This window comes from Lissotriton vulgaris, chromosome 5 (genome assembly GCF_964263255.1).
Source record: "Lissotriton vulgaris chromosome 5, aLisVul1.2, whole genome shotgun sequence".
Taxonomy (NCBI): domain Eukaryota; kingdom Metazoa; phylum Chordata; class Amphibia; order Caudata; family Salamandridae; genus Lissotriton; species Lissotriton vulgaris.
In genome coordinates, this window is record NC_141693.1 from 1,011,430,327 (window position 1) to 1,011,456,806 (window position 26,480).

Here is a 26,480-nt window from a genome sequence, read left to right on the forward strand (position 1 = left end):
AAGCTGGGTAACATGGACAGAAATGGTGTCTGTTCTGGTTAAAATGTCTCTAGTAGGAAGCATGCTTCGGCCTGCTCATTCTTTAGCTTGACCACATATGTGTCTGCTGCTATCTTTATTAGACCATTATACATAGAGTGGTCATGAGGTGGAGAATGCCAAGAGGAATACGCATTGAATCCTTGCTCTGGGGAGTCTGTGTTCAGATCATCTTCCTAGTAATATGTAGTTCCTGTGTTGTGTCAGCAGAAAGTTGCCCGGAAAGTTCCATTACCACATAGAGCACTTCCTTTTTCCTTCAGCTTCAGGTGTTAGGGGGTTCAAGCTCTTGCTGCAGTTGTTCTTCTCTATTTACCTTGTTGGTTTTTGTAGGATTTGGAATCCCTTAAGGGATTTGTTGAAATCCTCTTTTTCTCTGCAGAAGCTGTTGCCATGCCAGTCTTTGAGCTTGCTCCTTTTCTTTTTGACCTCGACTGCTATTTTGACAGTGTTGGCCATTGGCTGTCCCCTCCTTTTTGGGGGTCGATAGGGCTGTCCTTGGCTCCATGTCCTTCGCCTGGTCATGATCAGCTTTAGGTGTCAAGCTGAGTTGAGAAGGTGTGCCCATTGTGGTTTCCTTTGTTTTAGACCGGTGCTGTTCCTTATCTTTGGCTCTGCCTTCGACTAAATCTGTTGCAGCGTCGAAAAGGTTTTAGTTGATTTTACTCTGAATGTCTCAGTTCCTTACTGCGGTGGTCTTGGTGTGATGTGTTTTTTGGTATTTCCACTCCCTTTTGTGCCTTTCTGTATGTGTCCTCAACCTGTGGTTTGAATCTTTGAAGAGCGACCTGTGATTTCCCTCAACTGCCTTGGGGTTCTACTCGCCTCCTATTTACTCAGACTCTTCTACTTATTCTAAGTTACTCCTAAACTTACTCCGATTTACTCCTCCTTGCACCTTCTTACTCCTGTGCTTACTCTGATGTACTCCACTCTTACCTCTAGATACGCGTAATGCAATTTGCTACTACTCTTAATTCTTCCTACTCCTACTCTTCCTGTTGATTAAACCTGCCCTCATTTCTACTTCCATCTTCTCTTTCTCCTTCTGACCTCTATTTTCAACTGCTCATACTTCTACTTATGCCTTCTTTTACTCACTCCTTTTCTTACTCCAGCGTACATAAATCTCTGTCTCCTTTCGTCAATTATTCAATCTCAGCAATGCACATATCTATCCAACTACATCCATGCGTTTATTCATCAATCCACAACCAAGCATTATTTGCCCACTCACACTTGCAATCATCTTGCTATGTAAGCACATCCACCCACACAGTCATAAGTACATGCCCTGATCCAACCAACACCTCACAGAGTTAGTCCACCGATTGTTGCAAAGGTCTGCTGCAACGATTAAGGTGAGAATAGATTCAATGCATATGCAGCACAGGCCTACCATCAATTCGAGAAAGAGAAAATCCTATCTAACATGCCTGTGCCCTCTCATGATAACAGTGTATTATTTTATAGCCTTTGGGAATGGCAGTGTGGAAGGCAATTAGAGTACTCTTTGAGCAAGTGTTGACATGAAAAAGAATCATAAATGATAAACTCTCATTGATAAGCGAGGAGAGAGCATGCATTTGCCAGAGCACAGTTCAGCGAGATGGCCCCAGGAACCACAGCTCCTCTGTGGGAGTGGAAGGGTTTTGCGAATAGATTAAAACAGTCTCCAACTCTGACCTTTTGAACTTGGTGTAGTGGAGATAGACAAGTTAACCCACCCCAGACGGGCTACTGTTCCAACCAGGCCCCTTGCGGCACACACTTCTCCCGTGATCCCTCCCTCTCAATAAGACACAGAGTTATTTGGCAGAGATAAAAGGCCTCAGTTTTATCAGCTGTCAGTCATAAGTGACAGGATGGGTTGATAATCCGCAAGACCTGACATTAAACCTTGATATGCACCTTAAATTATGCCGTGATGTAGGTAATAACGAATGTTCTTTTTAGGTTGCTTTTTGGGAGCGCATTCGCTGACTCTTTAAGACCTTTTGCTTTTTATCAGTGGGCTTTGAGACTACCCCTTGCTTACCATTGGTTGGTTTCATTGTCAGCTTCATGTGCTTGCTTCCTAATGGTCAGCTGTGGTAGGCTAACTTCCTCTTCTTGTGTTTGTTTCACATTAGTTGCGTCCTTCCACTAAATATTTGTATTAGGCACTACTTTTTTGTCTTTGTGTTTAAGTTTCAGTGTGCTTCTTGGTGTTCTTCTTCCCACCTCCTCCATCTGTGTTGTTACTTGCCTACCCTCCCCCCTCCCTCGAGCGTGTTCTTGCTTGCCCCTATCCACCAACCTTTCCTCTGTCCCTTTCTCGTATTGTTGTTTGCCCACATCCAGCCACCCTCCTGTTTTTACTTGCCCCAATTCCCCTTCCTCTCCTGTGTTGTTGTTGGCCCCACCTGCCCTCCCTGTATTGTTGCTTGCCCCAACACACCCTCCCTTTGTTGTTGCTTGCATGTGTTGTTACTTATTCCCATCTAATCTTCCTCCAACACCCATGTTGTTGCTTACCCCCACCAGCCCTTCCTCCTAATGTTGGTGCTTGCCCCCACCAACCCATCCACCATAATAAAACATGTGATACAACGTGCCAGTATCCATAGTGCTTTTATTTTCCACACCCTCCATTGACCTGGTTATCCCCCCTCCCTCTGTGTTGCCTTCCCCTTACCTCCATGTTGTCACCAATTACCACACTACCTCCTGCCAGAAATACAAAGAACACTGTAACAGAACCAGCACTGGCCAGGTATAGTGGTCTTTATTTACGTTCAGCTATGCTGTATGGCTTCTGTGCTGCTGTACAACATGGCTAAACATTGACAAAGTCTATAGCGCTCGTCTTGTAGGTGATACCTATTGGCTTTGCCCATGCTTCTTTACTAGGGGGAGCTAGTAGACAATCTCTCCACAGGGCTACAGATAAAGAGGCCTTTCCACTAGATTAATCCCACAGCCACCATAGACCGACACCACATTTTCTGGGTTTAGAGGGCATAGGTCACTCCCATTCAGAAAGGGGATACACTTTGGAGATCTACCTTGCATCCAGAACACAGTTCTTGATATTTATAAAAAGCAAAATCCATGAGAGTCCCTAGTAAGGATTATTGTTGAACTTACTGTGGGGACACACAGGTTAAGCTAGAAAATAAACAGGCTGATATACTGCTGCTGCTCAGCCTGAGTGTCTGTGTGAGAGAATGTTGGTGGATGGAATGTTCGTGTGTGTGAGTGTCAGTTGGAGATGGACTGAGCAGCAGTGAGGTTGCTCCTGGCGGGGCTCTCAACCTTGTAACATCTTGCTTATAATAAATCTACAGTTTCTTTTCAAGTACTTAGTATGCGTGTCTGCATGAGTCAGATTTGACATTCAGTTGTGCATTTCCTTGCGTTCTATGCAGCTACTTTTCTTATGTGCATTTACCTTAGTCCTGTTTGGAGTCCCTTCCACACATCACAACTCAAATTTATTTTTGGGTGGAGGTTATTGTTGCTTATTGAAGTGATCTTTTCTTGTTCTGGGTAGAGCTTTACATTTTAAGTCAATTGATGTGTGCTTGATTGGTTACGTGTAGACTGTTCTCTACACATCACACCCTTACTTTCTGTTGGGGAAGAGTTTTGTGTGCCTACTTTTTGTGCATCTACTTGTGTGTTTTCAAGGTTGCTTCTTGCTTTCATACTTTCATATGTATTTCATTTTTACTCCCTTGGATGTCCAGGTTTCCTTTGCTAGATTTATGTATTGCATTTTTACTCCCTTGGATGTCAAGGTTTCCTTTGCTAGATTTGGGTTTGCATTTTTACTCCCTTGGATGTCAAGGTTTCCTTTGCTAAATTTGGGTTTTTCCCTTGCACGTCAGGGTTTGCATTGGGAGTCCTTTTGGTTCTGTGTGAAGCCCCTTCCACACATTACACCCCAATTTGTTGTTGGGGGAAGTTTGCTATATTTGTGCTTGTTTCTATGTTCTGTGTGGGGATTTTCCATGCTTGCATACTGTTTTTCTTTTTGGTTAGTTTTGTTTCACACTTTTATGGTTGGTTCTATTGTGCTTCTTGTGTTTGCCTGGCCAGCGTGAACGATCCTAGTACTTGGGTTGGTCTGTAGACTGTGGTGTGGGAGTGTTTGGGTTGTTTAGCGATAGAAAGGAGGAGGGTGTGCATGCCTCCCTCCTCACTTCATTTTCTCTGCATGAATGTTCCATCTGTAATTTTTCATGCTATCTTTCAGAAAGTTAAAAAATAACAGTTGATGGACAGAATGCAGAACAATGTCATACATTCACCCCAGTACAGAGATATGGGCCTAAATCCATCGTTTTTTTGCACTCCACACCACCCCAGTTCAGATATGGCCATATGCAAATCAGCCTTGACCCTGTGCCTCATGGGAACAGTCCAGCCCGAACTGCCAAGCCATGTCTTTTCTGGACCGGAATCAAGCATCCTAGCACCGGTTTCTGGCTATCAGCCGTCTTCAGCCAGGATAGCTTAACTCCAGTGGTGTGGAGAGCATCGGACTCACGTCTGAGCATACCCATCCCACTCGGGGTGACAAATGCAAAAATAACAGTAGATGGACAGAATGCAGAACAATTTCATACATTCACCCCAGTACAGAGATCTGGGCCTAAATCCATCGTTTTTTGGCACTCCACACCACCCCAGTTCAGACATGGCCATATGCAAATCAGCCTTGATCCTGTGCCTCATGGGAACAGTCCAGCCCGAACTGCCAAGCCATGTCTTTCAGAAAGTTGTCATCTTATTTATTTCTTGCAATGTTTCTATTGCCGTTTGAGATTCCATCACAAAGAAAGGTGATATGTTATACTACTGCTGCTCAGCCTGAGTGTTAGTTGGAGATGGGCTGAGCAGCAGTGGGGCTGCTCCTGGTGGGGCTCTCAACCTTGTAACATCTTGCTTATAATAAATCTAGATGGAAATCTACCTGGACTGCTTATCTTCCTTACAACACAAGCACACAGAAGCAGAGCTTTTCCAAGTCACACAAAGGATGTTTGGCGCAACAAGTTCTTACTTCATTATTGTGAAATTTTAATCTGCCAGGAGAGGTTGAACAAAACTTTGAATTATGGCCATCCCAAAGACTCATAGTACTGGCAACTGCTAGTCAACCAAATAAGCTTCCAAGGCATTAAATGTTCAAGGTATCCTATTGAAGCAACCTAAGTTGTATTCTATCTGTGTTATTACCCATGATTTATGGTGCACATTTGGTGTCCTCGTTCATGACCTCAAGTATAATGTTTTACCTTTGCAGGAAGTGCAGAGTAGCTAGACCTCAACATCCCGCAGCACCCCTCGCATCCAAGCCTGGTTTACTGACATCAGTTTCCAGTGTACATTTTAATTGTCATCAGCTTCTACACCTCAAAATACTTCATAGTGTTTTCACAATAACTAGAAATGGAATCCAATAGCAAAAGGAGCCGAAAACAAGTTGAGCATAATAGTGTTTTTTGAGTAGAATTTTAAAAGACATACAATTTTGGTCCTCTCTCAGAGGAGAATTCACAGTAGAAGACTAGGATGATTCTTCGCTGTGCAGGTAGCCGGCTCTTTGGATCACGAAGGAAGGTTTTAAGGAGATGCTCCTCTTTGTAAAGATTCAGCGCACCCTAAAAATAAAAATACAAAAATCCGAATAACAGTCAGAAATATGCACATATTTATACTATATTACTATGTTTTTACACAAAAATTAGAAGATTAGGTTAGTAAACAACAGATGGTCATTTATGTTTGAAAGTTGGAGGTCAGTTTCCACTCACTACAACTAATGAGTTCCAGTAATTAGAACTAGGACAGAAGCATAAATAAGCTAAGCAAGAATTACTAATTTTTGTTTGCTTCAGGACCTATCTGCATATTATGGATTGATATGCCTGTTAAGGTGAGTTTACACTCAGCATATATCACCCCATTGAGGTTGCATAGAGATACCGGTACAACTAAGACAATATTAAAAATATATGGGTACATTTCTTAATAATATTTCCCACTTACAGCAATTGTTTAAGTATCTTTAACATTACACACCTTATTTCTATATCCTGTTTCATACTGAGATGCTACCACACTTTGTTTTTTCAGGCTTCAAAACTTCAAATTGATTTAGACCATGGCATTCAGCTTGTATAATACTATAAAATATTTCTCTGTAGTATCTTATCAAAGCACCAATCCTACTTATCATAGTTGAAAATTTACAAGCTCCCACCCATAATCTTGGACATTTACGTATGAGAGAGTTGACAATCCGAGTGCGATCATACCTTTATGTGTCCCCCCGTATATTCATAGGGATAGCGGCAGTCAACCAGCACGTACTCCTCCACTACCTTGCTGTATTTGCCTATCAGCAGCAGGGCCACCTAATGGGAAAGGGATTTGATTGGAATTAGAGAGAATCTGTGTTTTTGTGAAAGGAAGAACAAGACTACTAGAACTGTGGAGAATGACACAACACTTTCACCGCCAGTTTTCTTTTGTACATATGGATCTTTTTGTCAGAGAACCAATTGTGCTTTCTCTTACAGCAATGCAAATTTAGACCAATTATATTTTAAAGTTCATAATTTAATTCCATAATGAGGGACTTGGGTATCTCAGTGTAGTCCTAATGTTTATTTTTGCTGTTCGTTAAATCCCAAGCACAAACATTTAAACAAAGTGTGACCAGTGGGTTAGCTAGAGGTTATGCCACCTTGGGCGGTCCCTGAGTTTGCCACGCAGTGATGGTTGGTGCAGGTAAGAGCGGGGTGGGGGAGCTGGGAGTCGACAGACGACAACGAGGGGAAATAACATTTTTTTTAAAAAACACTTACCTTGCCCTCGCTGAAATTGCTCATCTCACATGAAGTGCAGCCACCCCCCAAAAAAGTGCCACCCGGGGTGGACTGCCACCCCAACCCTCTCTAGTTACGCCACTGAGTGTGATAAAGGAAGAAAGCTGAAGTTCACCATTCACATACCTATGGGCCATTCATTTTAAGATGTATGATTTTTTCCATGAAAGTATTGGGAGTTGTTGAGATCGTAATATGACTTGCATACAATAAAATGTTATTTCTTTTGTTTGAAAGGGCAATGGAAGGAAACCTTGTAAATGCCCCTTAAGGCTCAAAGAAAATGGCATACACATTCTGAAAAGGATGAGCATTGTTGATCTTATAATTTTCTATACTGTGGCAGTTGCTTTGTGTTCTGACTAGCTTTGCTAATTTTAATGTTTTGCTTTGTCTACCCGCTATGGTTACCTTGCTTCTCTCATAAATGCCTGACAACGTAACACAGGCCCCTGCAGCCCCCGCGTTGCGGGGGGCCCTGTGCTCCGGGGGGGCCCCCTCGGCTCACTTGGCAACAGAACCAGCAAGCAAAGAGGCCCCTTCATTAATGAACATCATGAATCTCTTGACACGGGCCGCACACCGGCCCGGCTTCTTAATAAATGAAATGGTACGAACACCCGGGCCTCAGAGGCCTCAATTGTCCTGGGTCCTAAATGTTTTATCAGCAGATCAGCAATGGTATTCTAAATATCTTTGCAGATGGCCTGCAACATCCGCCACTAGAATTTTCATGACGGGCTGTAGCCATGAAATAATGTTGAAATGTGGCATGAGCGAAATAAGCTTTATGTTTATTATTCTTATTTTTTTATAAATGACCATTTTCCGAAACTCAGCGATATTAATATCTTCACGTCGAATCGAATACACACAGTTACTTTCATCCCTGCCTACACTAATTCCCACTCCTCTGAATCGAATCAGAAGGGTTGGCTTCCGGTTCACACTGCACAGCAGTTAGTGCGTCCCCTGCACTGTTATCGTGTCTACAAGGGTCAGGCTACCGTCAAATCATTACTTGGAAGAACTGATGCATTGAGTGGGCTCGCAGTGTAAGCCGGGGCCTCCACGCTCCGGCCGGGGCCCCCCTGGCTCGGCTCACTCAGCAGCAGAGCCCGGGCCTCAGAGGCTCTTCTTAAATTGTGTGCAAGTTCAAATGCGCACGCGTGGGGGCCTCAGTCTTCATTAATTACACAGGAAATGGTGGGTGCGCTATTCATCGGAATTAAAGTTAGGAATCTAAGGCCTCATACTCAGCCATGCGGCGCGGAAGAGACTGAGAAGGACCGTCCTCTGCCAGATAGTGAGTATCACAAACACAGCCCCGCGCGTTGCCGCGGGGGTGGGGGGTGTTAGCCTCTTCATTTATTAATGGTGCGCACGTCAGGGCCCCGGCCGGGCCTCTGAGGCTTTTTATCTATTACATGGTGTGTACTTTGGATTGTAACCACATCAGGAAGCTTGTGTGTGTGCTGCATACTAATCATACTATGTTATGCGCACTGTATATGCACTGTAGCGCTCTAGTGTTTCACGGGTCTCGGCCGAGACCCGGAAACACCTACACACAATGTAGCACCTTCTGGCCAGGCGTGGCCAGAAGGATATGAATAAACGACCGGAGGTCGCTCGTGGCTTCCGGTCCCAGAGACTATCCAAGAGTGTGGTGTCATCATTTGTATGCTCTGCGTAGGCCCTCACTGTGAGTTACCCTCCTCCCTTACACTGGCGACGAGGGTGGTGCATTATTTCCCTCGGAAGCAACCTAAGAAGTGTCGGAGAGGTGCCGCTAGACTGCGTGGCCGCCGGCATAAAAGTGAAGCTGTATGACAACAGTGTTACCTGCTCTGGAAGTGGACGCGGTAACTGCAAGTGCCGGTAAGCAGCGTGCGGTGTGCTGCAAGAGGGACCGGCAGGCGAAAGGCCCCTGGAGAGTGGGAGACACGGTGTCCGGCGAGCTGAGTACGTTACAGGCCCGAGTGAACGGCATCGCGTGCGCATGCGCAGTACATGCGCGCTGGCCCAGACTGCGGAGACGCGTGTGAAGGTCTCCAACGCGGCACAGAGGCAGCGGCTCCGATGACTGGAGCGAAGGCACGCTCATCGTTCAGGGATTGGCGTGTGAAGCCAGTGAACAGCGGAGCGATAGTTAAAGGCGCCAAGCGGCCGTAGGGGCCCAGATACACGAGTGAGGTCGCCAAGGAGAGGAAAAAAAAAAACTTTGGTTGATGCAAATGTGAATTGCCCATAAGAAGAATAGCAAGCATTGGCAAATGGAAGCGTGAGACATAGATGTTGCACCACAGTGTGAATAACAGTGACTGGCAGTAAAGCCAAAAGGGGAATAAACATTGGCACATGAGACATAGCCACAGTGTGAAAGCAGCAAGAAAGCGAGTGGACAACTGCGTGTAGGGGTGGTAAGAAAAGTGTGGAAGAAAGCCCCAACTAGTTCTTGTCACGATGTCTGTTGTCCAGGACAACGCAGCGCAAGGGGGAGCAACGCAGGTAGCAGCCCCAGCACAGGTGGCAGGGCCGGCAGGACAGCAGGCAGCGGGACCAATGATCCAGCAGTCACTACACTCACAGATCAACCCCATACCGCCGTTCAGCGCACTAATTGATCCAGGGACAGCAGCACCAAGGTGGACGGTGTGGCTGAGCCGACTGAACAATTACTTCACTGCCACTAGGGAAAAAGACAACGAAGTAAAGAGATCTTTGCTCCTGCATTTTGGTGGGGATGAGCTCTACAAATTGTTCACGCACTTGCCGAATACTAGGCTACCAACGGACTATAATGCGGCTGTACAAGCGTTGAATGCACACTTTGACCATCAGTTGAATCCTCATTATGAACGTTTCAAGTTCAGGCAGTCAAGGCAGCGGGTAGGAGAAACGATGGACGCTTTCCATGCGAGGTTGAGAGAGCTCATAAGTACATGCCCTGATGATGATCAAACAAAAGAGGTAACCGCTCAGTTGATTCAAGGGTGCAAGAACAAACTCCTTAGGACACTAATACTGAGGCAACCACGAATAACACTGGACGAAATATTAATGCTAGCCAGGTCACACGAGCTATCTGATGCGCGAGCCACAGAAATGGAGGCGGCCATAAACCCGACAGCGAACGCAGAAGTCACAGTAAAGACAGAAAGGGTGGATGCAGTGCGGAGCAGTGGCCGAGGAGGACGAGGAAGATGGCCGACCAGAACGCCGCACCGCACGCCTTGCGGTTCCTGTGGGTATGAAGAGCACAACCAAGATGGCTGCCCAGCACGTGGCAAGGCATGTGCAAAATGCGGTCGACTGAACCATTTTGACAGTGTCTGCAGGAGCAGTGCGAGAGGAAATTTTCGAGGGTCCGGAACAGCAGGCAGGAAACCACCGACGAAAGCGGTGAGACAACTAGCCCTAGAAGAGACCCACCACTCGAAAGGGGCGAGAACACAGACCCGCTACCCACAGCGGTTGGATGATTCGTCGACCGAAGATAAAGAAGAGTGCTACAACATCTCGTTTGTGAGCGAACTCAAGAGACGACGGAGACCACAACCAAAGTTGCAGATTCAAATTGACGGCTCAACAGTCACTGGAGTCATAGACACAGGAGCCACAATCAACGTAATGGGCATTCAGTACTACAAGGCGCTACAATCCAGGCCACAATTGGTGCCATCGATAGCTCGAATCTTACGTATGGTAGCAAGACGCCACTACCATTATGAGGAAAAATGACTGTACAAGTCAGAGCAGAGGATCAGGAGCTGACAACAACATTCCATGTCATCGACAGGGAAGCAGACTTGCTGATCGGAAGTCACACAGCAGAGGACCTCAAGCTAATCGCTTTTGCCAATGCAGTGAAGGCACTGCATACGGAGGAAATCCTACAGATGTTCCCATCGTTGTTTCGAGGGCTGGGAACAATCAAAAGACCGCCAGTCAAACTACACATTGACAAGGCCATCCAGCCCATAGCATTGAGGCATCGGAGAATCCCGTTTCATCTTCGATCAGCAGTGGAGCAAGAACTGAGGAAATTAGAGGACCAAGGTGTCATAGAGAAGGTAACGGGACCAACGCCATGGGTTTCGCCGATGGTGATTGCTGAGAAACCCAGACAACCAGGCCAAATACGGATATGCATCGACATGCGGATGCCCAATAAGGCGATCAAAAGGGAGAGGCATCTCACACCCACGGTAGATGACATATTGACAGACCTGAATGGAGCCCAGTGGTTCTCCAAACTAGATTTAAATGCAGGCTACCATCAGCTAAAGTTGGCCGAAGAAAGTCGCTATATCACGACATTTTCTACACACTTAGGTCTAAGAAGATGTAAGAGACTGAACTTTGGAATCACCTCGGCTGCGGAAATTTTTCAGAACGCAATCAAGGAGATCTTGTCAGGACTTCCCGGAGTACTAAATGTCAGTGATGACATACTGATACATGCCGAAACAAGTGAGGAGCACCATCGAAGATTGAGAGCCACACTTAGGAGATTGTCAGACTTTGGAGTCACACTCCACAAAGAGAAATGCCAGTTCTTCAAGCAGTCCATAGAGTTTTTCGGATACGTCTTTGACTCGGAAGGAGTTAAGGTGGACCCCCGAAAGTCGTCGGCCATAAAGTGTGCTCCAGCTTCGACTTCAGCGTCGGAAGTGTGAAGCTTCATGGGCATGGCGCAGTACTGTTCCCGTTTCATCCCTCAGCTAGCCACCATAGCAGAACCTCTGAGGAATCTGACGAAGAAAGAGAATCCCTAGCGGTGGTCCAAGGCGGAAGCCGAGGCGTTCGACAAGGTGAAGGCAGCACTACTGGACAGTACAACAATGGCGTATTTTGACACAGCGAGGCAGACAGAAATACTAGTGGACGTCAGCCCAGTAGGTCTGGGGGCACTTCTAACGCAGGAGGTGGAACCAGGAGTGTGGGTTCCCTTAGCATTCGCCAGTAAGGCCCTTACAGCTACGGACGCCAGATACTCACAAATCGAGAGGAAGGCGTTGGCAGTGAAATGGCCCTGCAATCACTTCCATCTGTACATAACGGGTCATCCGTTCTGGATGGTCACAGATCATCAGCCATTAATACCGTTGTTTAAAGGGACGGCTCCGCATCCTCGGCCTCGGATTGAGAGATGGGCCATTCAGGTCCAACACTATCAAATGGACCTCGTCTATAGGCCCAGGGCGAAAAACCCGGCGGATTTCCTGTCAAGACATCCCCCAGGTGAAACCGGTGTAATGATGGATCAGGAAGCATTGACAGAAGAATTCGTGGACATGGTTTCTCAACTGTCGTGCCCTCAAGCACTAGCAGCAGATGTGATTGTAGCCCAATATGACAATGATGCCGTAATAACGAGAGTAAAGGAAGCAGTAGAAGCTGGATCCTGGGAGAACTTCTTGCGCAACGTCAGTGGCTGGAATGAATCAAGACCGTGCCCGCCTGTCGCAATTTTGGAAGATACACAACGAGCTCAGCAGAGCTGGTAACGCATTAATTCTACGGGGGTCAAGAGTAGTTATCCCTATCAGTTTACAGGATCAGGCGACCGTGCTAGCCCATGAGGTTGTGGAAAGTTGACTAAAAACTCCCTTTTCTTCCTGGTGTCCCATCATGCACCCTATCCACCCTAACATCGACCAGGCAAGCCGATTTTTCTACTCTAAGCACGAATACTGTTATACCCCCCTCTTGCCTGTTTTTCTTCTCGTAGTACTGGCACATGCAAAGAATGATGGCCAGCCATCATGTATCTTACAGGTTTCCGTCCCGTTCAATATTTTCCCTTAAAGCAAGAACGGAGTCAGTTAGATGGTTGCTTCGTCAAATCCCCCCCCACTAACTCTATCACAGAACGAGCAGCTCTCGCTCATCAATGCTCTCTCAGCTTGCAGGGGCGGCCAAGGGTTGGGTCAGCAATCAAGAGTAAAACTGATCAAGCACACGAGACAGCCACGAAGAAGAATAGTTAACCACGGCCCATTCTCCTTCTCCCCTGCTGCACACACATACCATTGTGAAACAGCACCGCCCTTGTGTAGAAGTAAGGAGCACACAATGCCTCGTTCTCTTTACCTTTCCGACAGAAATGACCCTGTAACAATGCCTCGATTCTCTGTCCCCAGACACTAGTAACTCTGTAACTTGTCACCACAATCACCCTGATGCCATGTGTTTGTCTATGTCTAACAAATGTGATTCAAGTTATTCTTTAAATGAGAACAAGTCTGCTATGTCTTCTGTATGATTGCATCATGGATAATTGAATCATGCCCAGGGAAACTTCTTCTTTTGATTGTGCAAGTAATGTATATAAGTGCTGTCATGTTTCAAGTAAAGCAGACTACTCCTGAACCCGCTTGGTGAAGGAGTTCTCCCTTAACTCGAGTTCTGGAATAAAGCCCTTTTCAACTCGAAGACCACGGACTCTGCTCCTCATTTTACGTAGTGCCTTTCTTTGATAACTATAGAAATTCCGGCAGTGTAAATAATAAGTTTTTATTTACCACATTAATTGGCGCCTGAACAGGGACGCTCCCTCTTCCCTACGCGCCGGCGATGTAAGTCGGGTCCTTGTCCCTTCCATACTTTTGACGGACTTCAAGTGCACAACAGCGGGGTGTTCCCGCTAACTCCCTCGAGACGAGGAGGAGACGGACTGCGACTGATCATCCACACGAGGCGGTGAAGAAGATAGCGGAGCGTCCCAACCCAAAGCCCGACTAGTGAGAGCGCCGAGTCCGAGGTCTTTGGAGCCCCGACATTCCTGCGCAAGCGTCAAGAGTCCGATGACCAGGTCTTCAAGTTTTGCTTCTCGGTGAGTACCACTGGGAATGTATAAAGACGAGTTCCATTTTGGAACACGGTAAAGACGAGTCTCATTCGTGGGACCGGTATGGTTGCACTATGCTTTAGTGTATAAAGTGTTTTTGTATATTTCAAGTTTTTAAAACCATAATTGGTTGAGTTTAAAAAATGCCTCTGTTTTCCAAATTACGTACGATAGGCACCAAAAAGAATATATTAGAGAAACCAGTTAAAGTCCCACCCAGGGATACGCCTGGACATTTCATGTATAACAAACATGGACTGGGTGCCATATTGTTCTTAGACCTGTGGGTAGACTATACTGAGAATTTAGAAATAATGTATAGGTGGCCTGCCACAGGTACATGGGACATGAAATGTATTATGAGAGTAGAGGAAGAGTTACGGAAAAGAAAGGCGAGGCCCTCACAGACAGAAGCCATTGAGTTATGGCGGAAGGAAGCACATAGGAGGGCCCAGAAAGAACTTGGGAAAGTTGAGAAAAGTAAGAGAATGTCGGAGCAGGCTAAAGAAAAGCAATTACAGGAAGAAGGTGAGAAGGTTTTAGCTGAACAGGCAGACAGAGAGAGAAGCACCCTTGTTACTGGCATTTATCCCGTTTTGTCAGAAGAAATTATAGAAGAACATCCTGAATCACCAGTGAAAATAATTCCCACTGTCCCCGACACATTTCTCCCTGCCTATCTATTCGAACCACCCCCGCTTATGTTAACATGCCTAGAACACGTCCGTCTACACGTGCACCTGAACTAGTAGCCGGTGGTTCCACCTCTGATTTGGGAGTATCCCGGAACGGGACTGAGGATAAAGATGATGTCCCGCCTCTTGAGTGTCCTTACGACCCCGAACCCGGTAATGGCCCAATGGCCACGATATCAGAGAGATTAAGACAAGCCCTGGGTCAACTCCAAAAGGTCCCTGATATAACGAAACTTTTGGATAGAATTTATGAATTCATACGAACAGGGGAGGGTCCGGATACTCTGGTCCAGGTCATGAAGAACAGAAAAGTTCCTATCAGGGGACTACTCCTGCGGTTCATCATAAATTGTTTGATCCGGGAACTAGACCCGGGTAATGGGAGCGTAGACTCTGAGTTAATAGACCTTAGTGATCAGATACACAGAGGGGCACATGGTCTGGGACATCAGATCGACAAAATAACTAAAAGACTGGTTAAGAAAATTGTCACCATTCGCTCTGAGAAAGTTACACAGGAAGACAACTCAGAGGAAGATGAGGGTCCGACATTAGGTAGGATGAATTTCCTGGGTGTAGCGCGACATTGTCATAGCTCCAAATGGTGACCCCTGCTAATGTCACAGAAAGTTAAAAGATTAGATCCTTCCTCAGAGGACCTTTTCCAGTCCACAGAAAGAGCCCTAGATGAATGGATTGACAATGAGCCTACCCCTACCCAACACGAAAAAGAATTGGCCCGGTCTGCCACCCATTGGATATCACAGCACCGGGTATATGGCCCAGATATAGTAGCACAAATGTTTCTGACTCTTCCCCGAACAGAACAACGGCTAGCAGGTATTTATATGGTCCAACACCTGGCTACCTTATACGAGAATAACTTCCACCGACCAGATAAGCTATACAAATTGTTACAAGAAGTAGTGACAGACAGATGGAGGTCTCGGGGACCGGAATTGATCAATACCATTCTGGACCTACGCCTCTGTTACTTGCAACTTACTTTAGCTACATCAGATCACGAAACTTACAGTATAGGCCAATACCCCTTACGAGAAGTCCACCCCATACCACAGCCAGATGGCACATTGCAACGAATACATGTGTATACTCCCCTCACCAAGTTAGAAATATTGGAAATGAAAAAAATGGTGCCCACTCACGAAAAAGATCCTGGAGGATTTCATAGCGAGTTGAAGGATATCCTCCAAATGGGTAGTTTCACATATCCAGATATAATAATACCACTTAAAGTAATTCTACCTACAGGCATATTCGACAAACTAAAGGAAAAGGACTGGGAGGTGGGTGGTAAAAAGATTACGTAGACTGCCCTAGAAAAAGAAGAGACAAACAGAAAGCCAGGTGAAGGTCTGGGTGAATGCGTAAAAGAGTTGCCCAGTCTCCTCATACAGGTCTTGCCTCTATTATTAACAACAAAAAAGGAAGATTGAGATGCCATTTCTTCCTGTAAACAAAAGCCAGACGAAGATACGGGTGATTATTACACCAGGTTGGAGAAATGTTTCTCTATAAACAGTGGACTCGCACATAGTAGCGAGTCATATCCCCATCTTTTTGTATCCAAATTGGTGGACAACGCCTTACCACTCATCAGAAATAGGGTGTTAAAAATTGAGAGTACCTGGCAAGCAAATAGTCCTTCACAAATGTTACAAATGTTACAGTACCACCACAACAGAATAAGGGAAGAACAGGAACAAGAAAAGAAAAGAGTAAAAGACACGAAAATGAAAGTATTGGTTGCACAGACAGCACCAGTAAACAAGGGCCCCAAAGGTAATGTGGGGGCCAATAAAGGTACTTGCAACTACTGCAAGCAGCAGGGCCATTTTGTGAGGGAATGTCCAGTCCTGAAACACAACATAGCGACAGGAAAAACGAAAGAACGCCCTCACACTCCCAGACCAGGTAACACTCAGCAGCCTCAGACTATTACGCCTCCGCAGGTTCAGACGCCTGCTGCCGCTGCCACACAGATGTAACAGTACACACAGTCAGATTACCCCGAGTTTGAACCATATTCATGAGACAGCCTTGAGAGAGAAAGTGACTTGCCCCTTATCCCAGTTCCAGTGGATCAGAAAGGTCCATATGTACAAGCCCACTTACTGGGACAAGACAGAAAATTCCTCATAGACACGGGGGCAAGTAGGACTACCATAAGTCATAAGGAAGTCCCAGAGGTTCCTCTCTCTGGCTCACACAATATATCTCTGGGCTTTTCAGGAAAACCAATAATAAACAAAGTATCTGAACAAGTCTCTTTAGGAGTGGGTCCTCTGACACGTACCACTGACCTAGTCCTTACAGAAACGTGCCCAGAGAATTTACTGGGAATTAAGACACTTAAAGAACTAGGAGCAGTAATATGCTGCTCGCCGGAAGGAATAAAATTGTTTCTATGAGACTTCAAAGGACATTTCACTGTCAAAGAATTCGACCCCAGACTAAATGACATCCCACAACATCTGTGGGCAAAAAGCTTGACTGATGTAGGATACATGGACATTACCCCACACCAGGTCACACTCAAGGAGGGAGTAGTCCTACCCCGTATCCAACAGTATAAGATTCCACCAGAGGCCTACTAAAAATAGTTCAAGAACTCATAGAACATGGAGTGGTGGTAGAGACAGATTCAAATGTTTGCAATTCTCCAGTTCTTCCAGTCCTCAAAAGGACTGACCCTCAGGCACCCCCAGTCTACCGACTGGTGGTTGACCTTCGAGAACTGAACAAATGTGTGATCCCACAATATCCAGTGGTCCCAGATATTTCCTCACTATTGACTGCCATAGACCCCGAAGCTGCATTTTTCACAAACATCGACTTGAAGAATGCGTTTTTCAGCATTCCTATACATCCCGACAGTCAATATCTTTTCGGGTTCAGTTTAAAAGGACGGATTTTTAGGTTCACAAGAGCTCCCCAAGGCTATACGGAAAGTCCAAGCATTTACAGCCAAGCACTAAAAAGACAACTTGACAGTATCAGTATGCCTACCAACACAGCATTGATACAGTATGTAGATGACATTCTCATCACAGCAAGGACAGAACAAGATTGTGAAAAGGCATCCCTCACCGTTCTACATTTTCTGACAGACAAAGGTCACAAGGTATCTCCCTCAAAATTGCAGTTCTGTGCACAGCAAGTGGCTTACTTAGGACATTTGCTGTCCAAGGAGGGTAGGCAACTGACACAAGAACGAATCCAATTGATTTCAACGATTTCACAGCCAAAGACACAAAAAGAAGTGCGTGCATTCATTGGTCTCACCTCATATTGCAGACAATGGATCCCTCAGTATGCCCACATAGTCAAACCCTCATACAGTTAACTACAGTGGAAGCAGCCACTCCTACAACTCTCCCTTGGACATCAGAACACTCCCAAGCATTTTAAGCTCTAAAACTAGCTCTGTGTCAAGCACCAGTTTTGGCCACCCCAAATTACAGCAAGCATTTTACCCTGTTCGTGACAGAACGTGACGGAACAGCACTATCCGTCCTCACACAAGACCAAGCAGGAAGAAACAGGCCCTGTGCTTATTTTTCTAGCACGCTGGACCCCATAGCACAAGCTTTGCCTGCATGCCTGAAATCCGTTGCGGCTACAGCCCTGGCCATAAGACAAAGTGATTCAATAGTGTTAGGACATCCCCTGATAGTACAAGTGCCACATGCCGTGGAAGTCCTTCTAAACAGAACACAGACACAACACCTGACTGTAGCAAGACTGACAGGATACGAACTAACACTATTCCAGCCACACATAGAGATAAGGCGATGCAACGTATTGAATCCCGCTACCCTTTTGCCCTCAAGCTCAGATGACACGACACAACATGACTGTGTGGAGATGATCGATGTAGTGACAAAACCAAGACAAGACTTGACAGATGTTGCACTCCCAGATCCTGATGTAACCCTTTATGTGGATTGATCATGCATGAGAACAAGCACTGGAGAGTTAGTGGCAGCCTATGCAGTAACCACGGACTGTAAGGTTATAGAGACACAAAGAATAGACATCCTGTCAGCCCAAGCAGCAGAGCTCATCGCTCTGACACAGGCCTGCATATGGGCAAAACAGTTGAAAGTTAACATTTATACTGATTCCCAATACGCATACGGTGTAGTTCACAATTTTGGAGTGTTGCGGCAAGAAAGAGGTTTCCTTACCACACATAGGGGCCAGAATACAACATGGCCCCCTGATTCAAGCCCTACTAGATGCCATACACCTACCCACAGCCATAGCTATTCTGAAGTGCAAAGCACATACCAAAGCTACAGACACCATATCCAAAGGAAATGACTTAGTGGACCGGACTGCTAAACAGACAGCCCAGAGTCCAGTGAACACAACAGATTCTCAGGTACCAACGCAGACTGTCACTATGGTAGTAAGGGACCCCTTGAAAGATGTACGAGACATACAGACACATGCTACCACAGATGAAGTAAAGAAATGGACTGAACAAGGAGGGGTCCAGACTGATCAGGGTTGGATGACCAAAGACCAGACAGTATGGTTTCTCCCTGACTTCATGGTACAAGTCATAATAGACACGGTCCATAGCCCTGCTCACCTAGGCGAGAAAGGTATGCTAGACAGTCTACGGAACATCTGGTTCAACAAACACCTAAGAGCTGCAGCCAAACAAAAAGTAAAAACTTGCATGATATGTTGCCAATTCAATCCTGGTAAAGGAGTACCAGTAGAACAGGGTGGATTCCAGCCCCCTGATCATCCTTTCGAAGTCCTCCAAATGGATTACATCCAAATGGACAGATGTAGAGGATACAAGTATGTACTGGTGGTAGTGTGTACACTGACACGATGGACTGAAGCATACCCCGTCCCGGACTATGGTGCCCAGACAACAGCTAAACAATTAGTGAGAGAATTTTTCCCCAGGTATGGGTTACCAAGGGTCATCTATTCAGACAATGGACAGCCTTTCTCTTCTAAACTAATGGAGGCTGTTTCTCTTCTACTGGGATATTCCTGGAGATTTCATTGTGTCCGACACCCTCAAGCAGCTGGCCTGGTAGAGAGACACAACCAAACCTTGAAAACAAAACTAGCCAAAGTATGTGCAGAAAAAGGGATAGACTGGGTCACTGCCCTTCCAGTCGCTCTCTTTTACATGCGGATGGTGGCACATTCCCGGACGGGACTGTCCCCTTTCGAAGTGACATTCGGTAGGCCTCCCAACATTTGGGGTGCCCCTTCTCCTAGGAAACTAACTGAAATTGACTCTAACATGTTGAGAGATTATTTGGCTTCCTTGATGTCTGCACTCCACTCTTGTCGTTCACAGGTTGCAGCAGCTTTTCCAAATCACACTACACCTGAGGAACATACCATCAAGCCTGGTGATTGGATACTCGTACGGAACTTCGATCGTACCAGCCCCTTGGAGAAGAGGTGGACGTCCCCCAAATTGGTTCTCCTAACTACAAGGACGGCCGTCAAAGTGGAAGGAAGAAAAGGGTGGCTCCACGCCAGCCAATAAGTTTTTTGGACCAATACTAATGGACAATGTGCCTTGTCCAGCGGCTATAAATGCCCCGGATATAAATAACATTTCACCACTCCCAGAACTCACTCCTCAGCAGGAATACCGATCGCGGCTGCAATCTCACCAAAAAATAGACTAAAGACATTACACATGATCATACCGAACCGGTGGCTAATTAAGCCCAGGAACAAGCTCTTGGTGAAGCGGCTGCTGGGAAGCATTTGATCTCGTGTACAGATACATTTTGATATTTAATTAATAGACAATATGAGGAGTAATGACATGATGCGAAAAATGAAAAGGACTAATTATGTGAAATTACTGCATAGCAGGTTCTCGATTTATTTATTAATAATGTTACTTGTTTGCTGTTTAGCGGCCTGTCTGGGTTGGATCTTATATACAGTTTTCCCTCCACCCTTTTCCACGCTTGTAAAGAATGTAACCATGCATTCCCATGTTGATCTTCCCCCACACCTCGAGGACAGAAGAAAGGAGTTTATAAATAATACATTCATTTCCACTCTCCATAAACACCAACTCATAGTCAACAAGACAAACTGCTGGGTTTGTGGCTTGATGCCACATTCCGTACGTAAGGGAATGCCCTTTTTCTCCCTCCCGTTTGGTTATTCAGGGTCCGCCTATGCATTAGCCATGATATTTTCTGCCTCAGTCAGAAACATTCCCCTGACAAAATTGAAAAACGAGAGTAATTGGAACGAAGTAAAGACAAAATAGTAAAGGCTGTTTCTAAAATGGTGGATCTTACTGTGACCTGGGGTAGGGCCGAGGATCATGAAAATATCAGTTACTCTCAGTTCCATGACATCGCTTCCTTCAGGGAAATGTTTTCCGTCAATCAAAGGCAGACAGATCAAGGGGGTTGGGTAGTACCGCAACATGGCCTGTTTTGTATAAGAGGAAAAGGAAAGGGGGAAGTAATGGGGAACAGCGAGTGCGATAGGACATACACACTACCCGCTCCCGATTTTCCGACCATAGTAACTGCCCCAAACACCTATTTCATCTGTGGACCCCATGCGCGCACTTGGTTGCCTCAAGGCTGGTCTGGAAAGTGCTACATCGCATTCCTTTTACCACCAACTTACACAGCCCCTGCCGATTACCACCTGATTGACCCTCTGACCCAAGTTAGAAGACAACGAAGGGGGGTCATAGATGCAGAAGATACTGCAGGCCAAGAGGCTGGAGACTTTTTCAAAGGTTTCCTCCCTTTCTGGGGACCCATGGCCAATAGTCGCCACATCCGGCAACTAACTTGTGTAGTTCAGGCCGCCATAGATGAAACAACTGGCGCCTTAAATAACATTACAGCTGAAGTAGCTGCAGACAGACTCATGACACTGCAGCACCGTATAGTTTTAGATGTCCTGTTAGCCGACCGTGGTGGTGTGTGTAAGGTAAAAGGGTCCAGTTGCTGTGTATTTATTCCAGACAACGCCCCATCCGTTTACTCTGCTATATCCCGCCTCCATGTACTATCCGACAAATTGGATATGGACACTGGTACATGGTCCGTGACCGGCTGGTTGTGGGACCTCCTGTCCACCTGGGGGTGGAAGGCACTAACAGTCCTGGGCCTCGTTTTGGCCACTATTTTCACCTGCTGCCTCTGTGTCCAGTGTGGCCCCGCCCTTTGTGGACTGTGTGATACTACATGTAATCCTCGTCCACGAAACAGAGGAAAGAAAAATGAAATGATCATGTTGCAAGAACAAGTGTACGACCTAATGAATATAGAAATTGACTAAGAATTTCTGTAATAGGGTTTCTATGGGACAAGGAGGGAATGTGGAAAGTGACTAAAAACTCCCTTTTCTTCCTGGTGTCCCATCATGCACCCTATCCACCCTAACATCGACCAGGCAAGCCGATTTTTCTACTCTAAGCACGAATCCTGTTATACCCCCCTCTTGCCTGTTTTTCTTCTCGTAGTACTGGCACATGCAAAGAATGATGGCCAGCCATCATGTATCTTACGGGTTTCCGTCCCGTTCAATATTTTCCCTTAAAGCAAGAACGGAGTCAGTTAGATGGCTGCTTCGTCAAATCCCCCCCCCCCTAACTCTATCACAGAACGAGCAGCTCTCGCTCATCAATGCTCTCTCAGCTTGCAGGGGCGGCCACGGGTTGGGTCAACAATCAAGAGTAAAACTGATCAAGCACACGAGACAGCCACGAAGAAGAATAGTTAACCACGGCCCATTCTCCTTCTCCCCTGCTGCACACACATACCATTGTGAAACATCACCGCCCTTGTGTAGAAGTAAGGAGCACACAATGCCTCGTTCTCTTTACCTTTCCGACAGAAATGACCCTGTAACAATGCTTCGATTCTCTGTCCCCAGACACTAGTAACTCTGTAACTTGTCCCCACAATCACCCTGATGCCATGTGTTTGTCTATGTCTAACAAATGTGATTCAAGTTATTCTTTAAACGAGAACAAGTCTGCTATGTCTTCTGTATGATTGCATCATGGATAATTGAATCATGCCCAGGGAAACTCCTTCTTTTGATTGTGCAAGTAATGTATATAAGTGCTGTCATGTTTCAAGTAAAGCAGACTACTCCTGAACCTGCTTGGTGAAGGAGCTCTCCCTTAACTCGAGTTCTGGAATAAAGCCCTTTTCAACTCGAAGACCACGGACTCTGCTCCTCATTTTACGTACTACCTTTCTTTGATAACTATAGAAATTCCGGCAGTGTAAATAATAAGTTTTTATTTACCACAAGGGTCATCAAGGAAGAAGAAGAATGAAAGCACGGATGCGAGAGAAAGTGTGGTTTCCCAACATGGATGAGAAAGTTAACAGTGTGGTACGGAACTGCCGAGCATGTCAGCTCACTAGTCTACCGGAGACACCAGCACCGATTATCACGGAAGACCCGCCTCCGTCACCTTGGACATGGCTCAGCCTGGATTTTGGCAGCTTCCCGGATGGGAGAGTGACAGTAGTCCTAATAGATTAACTATACGAAATACCCGGTGGTGGAAATAGCACAGTCCACCAGTTTTGTGAATGTACAACCAATACTTAGCAAAGTATTTGCAATGTTCGGAATTCCCCAGTTGATCAAAACGGACAATGGGCCGCCGTTCCAAGGTAGTGACTTCAGGGAATTCCTACACAGCCTGGGAGTAAAACACCATCGTGTCACGCCTCAATGGCCTCAAGCTAACGGTAAGGCACTGTCAACAAGACCCTAAGAATAGCCATGGCTGAGGGGGCAGACCCGGAAAAGGCACTGCAGCATTTCCTGAGGGAGTATTGAAGTACTCTGTACAGTACCACACAAAGATCACCCTGGTCTTTAATGTTTGCAGGATCCCGACGAGATCTGCTGCCTATGGCGGATAGTTGGACGCCTGAACCATATGTACCCGAGGCCACCCAGGAAAGGAGGAAAAGACCAACGAACGAGCGAGCCGGCGGCGGCGAGCAAAGGAACGGAAACTGGGCCCTGGAGATGCCAGATTGATACGAACACGGAGGCCGGGAGGGAAATTCCGGACCCCGTATGAACCGGAACCCTGGACCATCAAAACAACCAAAGGCACAGCGGTGACCGCACAGAGAAATGGAGAAGAGGTGACCAGGAACGTGTGTTGGTTCAAACGCATCCCTCCCGAGACAGATTCCATGGGAGTTAACACCAGGTCAACTATTTATTGAAGTCGCAAGCCAGACTGATGACACAGGTGACCCCGTCGCTGATGGTGGACCTGAGATCACCCCACCATCTCCGGCCAGAGCAGAACCGGGCCCCTGGATGGTTCGAGGTCGGGGTTGCCACAACCTAAGGCCGAACCCAAGGCCAAGTCAGAGACTGACCGACTTTGCATGTTGACTGTGTAAAAGCCCCCAAACATTTACCAACTTGGAAAGGGATGTAGCGCTCTAGTGTTTCACAGGTCTCGGCCGAGACCCGGAAACACCTACACACAATGTAGCACCTTCTGGCCAGGCGTGGCCAGAAGGATATAAATAAATGACCGGAGGTCGCTCATGGCTTCCGGTCCCAGAGACTATCCAAGAGTGTGGTGTCATCATTTGTATGCTCTGCGTAGGCTCTCACTGTGAGTTAACCTCCTCCCTTACAATGCACCTGGCTAGTGGCTACGATACGTGCTAAACAGTCACCAACCTACCTGGTTGTGCTCAGTTTAGTCTCCACTTGCTTGTGTATTGTCAAGGTTAGCTGGTGTTACAAGGTGCAGTTTCTGCCAGTGCCTTGGGCTCTTAGCGCCGACAGCTGCCAGTTGTTAGTTTTCGAAGTGGTCTCTTGTGAGTGTGCCACATTATGTTCACTAGACAAGCCCTGGACATTAACATGCATTAATGCATGCATTCTACATTCACCAGAGTGTGCACTTGGTGCCACTACATATTCACCAGTGGCTAGTTATCTTCCTTTGTGTATGTTGTACTTTCACAAGTGCATAGCACTAGCACACTGTACTTCACCAGACAGCACCAGTTCCACTACCTACTATTTCTGTCTGTGCGTAAGCTGTACATTCACCAGGGTATACAGTAGGCAGAGATATTCACTAAGTAATGTGTGCAGTGAGTCACCAGTCCATACTGGGTGTATTGTACAGTCAGCACTAGATTGTTTGCCTGCCTTCATGTATGCTGTACATTCACCAGACTTCAGCCTGGACGTTCCCTAAGTGAGTGTTTGCATTGTCTGTTCACCAAACTATAGCTCACTCTCTGTACGTTTCACAGTCTATAGTATATTGTAATTGCAAATGTAATTGCATTTATATAGCGCTTGCTACCCTTGATCAGGTTCGGAAGAACTTTATGGCGAGTAGTACACCACTCTGAATCCAAGGTCAGTGGTTAATCAAGTGGTATTGTTGGTCATTGGGACTAGTAAAGTGCTCTCTCAAAAAATATAGAGTACATTCAACATGGTGTCAGACCAGAGTGTATACTACATATCTGGCATGCACATTTATCAGGCTATATTGAGCATTCACTAAGCTGTAGTCTGTACGCTGCACACTCACCAGATTATAGTACCTCACATTAGTAGTTAGGCATGTGTTTCTGTGTGTAAAGAACATTAACCAGACTATTTTGCTGTGTGCATGTTGCATTCAAAAAACGTTATAGTTTGTTCCACTTTACATTCCCCAAGTTTATGGACAGGGCCACTGGAATTATGCGGCAATGGAAGACCAAATTATGCAGCATGGTTGGCTAAATTATGAGGCAAAAAAGGTAAATTGTGCTGCATAATGCATCTTATTCTGTGGCAGTATTACTTTGCTAGTTTGTCATTTCGAATCTCGTTGGTGCTGTCTGAGCCAAAAGTTTAACCTCATTCAGGCCCATTTAATACCTGGACACAGCAAGCAGGACTGAAACGTTACCAGTTTCTTTTTCAGCAATCTTTGGTCCATTCCAGCTAGAAAATAAATAAAAGGTTGAAATCTGCTAATTATGCAGCAATTGGTAAATTATGTGGGCAGTGAACTAAATACATAATTTAGCAGGAAATGCTGCAGCCGCAGATTCACATGATCCTAGTCGTTCTAACTATGGAGAATGGAGCGTACTGTCACCATTTACAATATAGACCACACATTGAATTGTGTTTTGAAGCTGCAGTAAAAGACGGGTATTCTCTAAAATGGTAGTCCTTTCATCACCTGTGGAAGAATGAGATCTTAATCTGTGACTCTCTCCCATGATAGGGTTCCCCCCTGCCCCCCAGTAGCTGCAGAGTAGAAGCAGGCCCTACCCACTGTGGATGCAGCACACCTCACTTTGGGGGCAGCCTCCCAGCCTTTGTGAATGCTCTGTGCATACAGATCCCCTGCCCACAATTACATAACGTATATTTATAGAGCACTTTCACCCATAGGCATCTTGGTGCTGAATAACAGATGTTTATTGTTACCAACTCAATGATACTCATTTTGTCAACCTCAGGAGGATAGAAGTCTGAGTGAACCCACTGAGATTTGAACAGTCCACCTCCTTTTCAATGCACAACCCCAGCCTTCATTAGTGCTAGTTTAACACATGAATGTAGCAATCAGCAACTCAAAGATAACCAGGTATGTGGAAGCATGTGTAGCGACTTTTGTTAAGTGACCTTTGTCTGGTTTGAGCTAGAAACTATTTTTTGGGTGAAATCTGTAAATTATACAGCAGATGCTGAATTATGGGGTAAACCCATGAGTAGGAGGAAAACACCATAGACCCGAATATTCTCGGTGGCCTTGTTCATTTGTAAAGGTCGTACTCAGATCTTAATTACTTTGGTGGCTCTAGAGCTGAGATGGTGTGTGGACCACAGCCAGGCCTGGAGAACAAATACAGTTTGGTTGACTGTCCTTGCTGTAAAGCTACGGCCCCCAGATGGCCACATGTCAAAAGGGGCACCATGCTCTATATAGTCCCACAG

At 46.0% G+C, this 26,480-nt stretch overlaps 1 protein-coding gene across 1 annotated transcript in view; it reads right to left on the reverse strand.

Moving 5' to 3' along the window:
• The window catches only part of LOC147711908 (M-phase inducer phosphatase 1-B-like), a 227,697-nt gene that overhangs the window by 36,398 nt on the left and 164,819 nt on the right, over nt 1-26,480 (reverse strand). The window contains exons 8-9 of the mRNA XM_086920255.1: nt 6,348-6,446; nt 5,557-5,690 (exon numbers count right to left, since the gene is read on the reverse strand). Of these exons, the coding sequence (XP_086776381.1) occupies nt 5,557-5,690; nt 6,348-6,446 (233 nt within the window). The remainder of the gene's footprint in view (nt 1-5,556; nt 5,691-6,347; nt 6,447-26,480) is intronic.